Raw genomic sequence first — 6,000 nt, 5'->3', positions numbered from 1 at the left:
TAAATAGAAAATTTGCATTTTAATGTCACATTGAATTTTAGTACATTTCAATCAAAGAAAAAATAGACATAGTAATGAGTACAGGATTATATATATTACAATATGCCTTGTTATAATACAGTTATAGCTTTACGATTAAAAAAAACCTGGAGGGAAGATGGAGTTTCAGCTCATAATTGTCAGAACATAGCATTAAATGCATTTCTGGAGTAAGTACTTTTATTTCACTTCAAAATCTTAAAATAGCATTAGACTTTGTCCTTTTCTTTAAAAAAAATAATTAGCTACCATGGGGCTAGCAAGTATGTCTTCTAGGTTTCAATGATACAGAAAATGCTTTTCCCAATTTTACATACAATGAAAGGACAGATGATTTCAAAAACAGCACCTATGGCTAACTCCATGTTGACCTTGACCTAGAAATGCATGTTACTCATCTCCACAAGGAATCCAACAAATTTTGCAAGTTGTCCATTTCACATGAAAGCAAGAGGAAGGGTTATCATATGCAAAAATATTTTTTCCAACTGTTCTTAATGTGTAATTGAAAACTAAAGGCATGGTCTCTTCATTATAAAAAAATAAAGGTACAACAGAAACTCTAAAGGAAGATATTCAGCTATAGTGAAGTTGCAACCCTCTGAAAGGAAGGAAAAAGAAAAGAAGTCAATTAGCTAAGCTTTGTGCTCTAACCAAACTACTTACAGTGATTTTCAATGGCAAAAGCCCATGCTGACTGGGTGATTCGACAGTTCCAAATATTTTTTGTAATAATTTTTATTTGTATACAAGGACACTAAAATGATCCAGTCATGCAATGTTCACTTTAAGCATTCTGCATCTCTTTTCCAATCTTATAGCTAAGGATCTTGTTCCAGTCAATCTTGGTGCGGGTAACTGGCAACTGTCGACGTAAGGCCTTGAAAGTAGTGTCTGACATAGTCTGATAGTTCTCACTGATAGCAGTCTGTCAAACACAAAATCATACAAAACAAAGACATGTCAAGAACAGAACTAGGATGCCACAAAAACATTCAGTGACTCAGTGGCCTGCTACTTCCTAAACATAAAACCATGCTTAATTGAAATAATATTTAATGAAGGAAAGCTGCTAGATATAGATTGAGAATATGTGAGGAAAATTAATGAGACATGTAATAAACCTAGTCATAACCAAGGTTTTTCAGCAAACCACAGTGTGGTTAATCAGCAGCATGAATAAAATGCTGATCAGTTAGCTCATACATCACAAATTCCAGACAGAAAAGTCTTCCACTGTTTATCCTGTGGGGATCCTAAAGTGAGTCCACAACATCGTTTGAACTTGAACATAATGCATACTATAGATACTTGGCCTGAATGAACCTATGTCCACTTCTGCAGAATGCATCTAGAGCAGTTACACTTTTCTAACTTTGAAATGAAAGAAGTAATGCCTATTTGGTAGTCATTTTTAGCCAAGCTGTCTAACAGAGTAGCCTTTGAACAGAATCTGTACAAGAAATTTCACTTATGGAATGCATTAATGCTTTATGACATCAGAATTGCTGATCCTTAATCATGCAAGGAACTCTTCCACTCTCAGAAAATTATTTCTCTTGTAATGTTAGACAGGTGAGCACAATCACCAGGTATGAAAAGGCAAGACACAGTTAGCAGCATGCAATCTGTTCGTATGGAACTGCCTTATCTTGCTGGTTAAGCTTTGGTTAAGTATATGGTAATGCTAGAAATATGGGTGAGAATACAGTATTTCTTTCAACATACCTGATACTCATTTTCTGCAGCCTCTACAATTTTTATAAATTCCTTTGCTGTCTGGGCTTCATTCTAGAAAAAAACATTTGATTTAGGTCTCACATACAGTATAATTCTAGAACCAGTTGGATTATGTTTTTCCTATAGTTATAAGTGATGTCAGGTAGACTTGGTGAGAACATTTGACCATTCAGTGGCTAAACCGAAACCAAACATTCATCCAAAAGGCATATCCCATATGATGATGACAATGATGATAGAAAAATAAAATCAAACTTTAACAAGCAAAAGAATGCCATGAGGCATATTTTGATTAAAAATTCCATGGCATGATAAAAAGACATACAGAGCAGATCAACATTTGGAAAAATGAAAATGAAACAATGAAAAATGAAAAAAAGGAAAAATTAAAAATGTCCACCCAAGTCTCTGAAAACATACATTAAAGGTACAGATAACAACATTATCAATGCCACATTTCCAGTACAAATTCAAAAAAACTTCAAGAACATCACTTAACCCAGAAGCTATAGCAGACTGCAACCAAGAAACCAAAATCGATTTGTTTACCACTAAACATCCTGAATCTGGAGACTAAGCTGTGGAAAATATATATCTGGTATTCCAAAATCATCCCCAAATACATCTTGCAAAAATAAGGGTGCAAATTTCATCATGAGTGATAAGGATGTGGTCAGAAAAGAAACTGTTTAGAGATGCAAGTGCATGATTTTATTAAAAATAAAATGCCCCCTTATCAGTCAATCTGGAGGTATATTTGCTGAAGTGCTTAAAAGAAGTCTCCAGCAGGAAGCAAGCGTTCATGAATTTCCAAACTTCCAATTAACATTGGAGACATCCTTAAGAGTGCTTTTGCAAAAGCTGTTGAAATTTAGGAGTGTTCTTGTCCCATGTAATCCCTCATTCCTGCAAAGGAAAAGACTTGGAGAAAACTCTGACAGCTTCCATAACTGGTTTGAAGTTTCAGTAAAACTGCACCTAACAGCTGTGAAAGCACTCTTGGACACTGCAGGAGACCATGCTGGAGCAGGCAGAGAGCAAGCAGATGAACGAACGAACAAATTAAAAGGTTTTGACTTTTCAGTGAACTGAGGAAATGCTTTCAAGGGCTCTGCTAATGAAAGGAAAAATTCTGAGGTATGAAGTTTTATTTGTCTCAGAGGAAAACAAGGGATAAAATAATCTTCAGCAAAAGTATTCACAGGTCTAGCAACAAGAGAGTTCTTCATTTATTTCTGTTGTGCCTGTTAATGGTTTTAAAATGGATTCTCTGACAAACAACAAAAAAGAGCAATCATTGAGGCTCCTTTTAAGCTACCTACCATTTCTTCTGTGTGAAGTAAGAACTTCTTATTTAAGAAGTTCTAACCTCTTATACAAGAGGCCTTATAGATGCCTCTGCCCTCTATGAAGCTCACAGCCAATGTTAAAAATTGGTAACCAGCAGCATCCCTGCTTTTGTTTCAGATAAGTTATATAAAAGATGTTTTCCTACTTATCGGTCTGCTGCTGCTTTACTGAATTGCAAAACAGGATTAAGTCTCTTCCCAACATTAAGTGAAGCAAAACCTATTGACAGAAGAACTGCATCCACATAACCTTCCCTGAAGCAACTCTTATTTGAATGAAAGACTAAACAGATCCCTTTGCTCCCGGGAGTTAGAAGTAATTTTATATCTACAGCTCCAGAACTGTTATCAGTTGGCACCACATTCCTTCATTTTTTTATGGTGCTATTGCAACTGAAAAGCCAACAAGCCTTGCTTTATATTAACAAACAATGTTCTTTATTGATGAATTGAGCTATTGAGCCAAATTGGCCACTGCTAGTTGTTATCATTAAAATACTTCTACTGTTCACTTTTACGATTTCTCTTTGCCAGCTTAACCTCACTGTCTTAAATTTTATTAGAAAACACTGCAACAGAAAATCTTGTCACTTATAAATGCCATTACAGACATATTTCAGAAATAGTAGCTTTTCATGGTGGAACATTATCAATCCTTTAAAGATACAAGATTTGGTTCTATTTCCAAACAATTTTTATTTCTATTGTTTGCTCCTCCTTACTATAATAATCCATATGGCAAGAAGTTGGAAAAAATAATGCTTTAAATAAGAAGTATGTTATGATTCTCAGGCTGAACCATCTCTGAAAGCGCTTTTTGTACAGAACAAGACTGACAGCACCAGTTACAGACAGAAAATGGAGAATACCCAACACTGCTTCTCAATTGGTACCGTTTGTTTACTGTTTTAGCATACTGGTCTTCTTCCAGTAAGGAAGGGAGACAATCTCCTAGAGACTGTTCTACTAAAGTCAGTTGTTTTAACTCAAACCTCCTTCATATTAAAAAAATAATTCTATAGGTCATTCTGCAGACCGACAACATAAGTCCACGAAGACTGACAACAAGCAAATTAAAGCTTTAAAAATCAAAGATAATGTAGCTTATATAAGCCACATGCAAGCATACATTAATTTTTATTTTTACTTTTTTTTTAAACAGTAGCTACATATTAAGTAGAAGTAGTAAATATTAAATATAAAACATCTGTAAATTTGAACATTAATTCCCATACATTTAGAAGAACAAACTTCTGAGCTTTTTTAAAGCTTTCTTCTATTTTTAAATTAAAAAGTCACTTCAAGTCACTGAGGTCCTTAAAGGTCACTTACAGACACTGTTAGAGAATCCTGTATGTCTTTATGGCTCACCAGCTGAACATTACCATCTTCATAATAGTGAACCTACAGAAAATTAAACAAGAAAGTCATATTAAGTTTTAAAGACCAACAACATGCAGAAAAATCAAAGTGTTGTGTTATTTACCATGGTAAGAAATCTATACAAATCAGTCAAAACCACATACAGAATATTACAGAACAAAAGCAAATAGGAAAACTAAAATAATGTAGAATTTACTATTTCTGAGGGTGAATACTGAAAAAGCTAGTCTGGAAATATAATTTGTGTTGATGTTCTTTAAGTAGTATTTTAAGCAAAGAAGTTTAGGTTTTGGTTAATATCACGAAGATGACAACATCTTATTTATGTGACCTCACTAGAAACTGTTGAAATAAACAGACTAGACCATTTGAAATGGTGAAGATACATTTAAAATTAAAATAGTTGGGAAGCTTTCAGAGTAGTGTGAAGTTTTTCTGCTTCCCCAAAAAGCTTTTCCCAGCTTTCTAGGAACAGTGCAATGTTAAGATTCCCTTTCTAGCTCTGTATGGGCTTGGTATTTCCCATAACAAAAGCTGGTATTTCTCTAGACAAAGCAGTTCCCAAGGTTAGATAGCAAAGCAGAATGAAATTATTTATTCTTGAAATGCGGTATCTACAGAACAGCTTCCTTAATTATTTTGCAGGAGAACACTAAAACTCCACCCAAGCTAACTTTATTACTTTTAAATACAGTTGGGACAGATACGAAAACCTTCAGTTCCTAATAAAACTGCTGAAAAACTTAAAAATCGGGAAGCATATATAAAATTACATGAGAACATTACCAAGAATTGATGCGGGTCAGTGACATTTAAATAAGCATCTTTGAATATTTTTCACAAGTTTATCAAAGTCAAGATAGTCAACACAGCTGATGATATGAGAAAATTAAACATTTGTGTCTCACCCTATTAGACAACATAAAATAATTTTGAGATTCATTGCATATATGAGATATATGCAAAATAGCATAATTTCCTATGCATTATTATCATATGTGCAATAGACCCTCAACTTTATAAATAACAGACAAAACATGACACACAGTAGGACAGCTGTAATACCACAGAAAGGTTTTCTATATGAGTAAAACATTATTTCCTATGATTCATCTTAAATTATTATTTTGCTTCTTGTCAAATACTTGTTTTGGGATTCTTTTCCTAAAAGATGAGAAGTGCTTACTCAGTGCACAATTCTAAGAACTCCCAGTGAAGCAGCGGAACCCAAAGAAATGTAAGTACTCCCCCTTGTCCATCACGATTCACTGCAGAGAGCCCAAACCTCCCCTGTGCTCTGAGGCCAACACAGCACAAACATCTGTGTAACTGAGTCACATTCTTGGCAAACACTCAGACCTAAAAGCTTAACAGAGATAGTCAAATCTAATTCTGGGATGTGTTATATCTTGAACGAAATAGGAGTTCTATACTATACCTCACAGCTGGCATCCTTCTAGAATGGGTTCAGAAGACTACAAGAAGGAGG

General features: G+C 34.5%; 1 protein-coding gene across 2 annotated transcripts in view; it reads right to left on the bottom strand.

The window, feature by feature from the left end:
- The window catches only part of CAPZA2 (capping actin protein of muscle Z-line subunit alpha 2), a 29,627-nt gene continuing 23,627 nt past the window's right edge, over nt 1-6,000 (bottom strand). For both annotated transcript variants that reach the window (XM_005519247.2, XM_005519246.2), the window contains 3 exons: nt 4,461-4,532; nt 1,768-1,830; nt 1-967 (listed from right to left, as the gene is read on the bottom strand). In XM_005519247.2, the coding sequence (XP_005519304.1) occupies nt 827-967; nt 1,768-1,830; nt 4,461-4,532 (276 nt within the window). In that variant the 3' untranslated portion in view covers nt 1-826. The remainder of the gene's footprint in view (nt 968-1,767; nt 1,831-4,460; nt 4,533-6,000) is intronic.

Source organism: Pseudopodoces humilis, chromosome 5 (assembly GCF_049639895.1).
Source record: "Pseudopodoces humilis isolate 2021_Gansu_Grassland_sample_001 chromosome 5, ASM4963989v1, whole genome shotgun sequence".
NCBI lineage: Eukaryota > Metazoa > Chordata > Aves > Passeriformes > Paridae > Pseudopodoces > Pseudopodoces humilis.
Note: the sequence above shows the minus strand (reverse complement) of the source record. Positions and strands in the feature narration are given on the sequence as shown.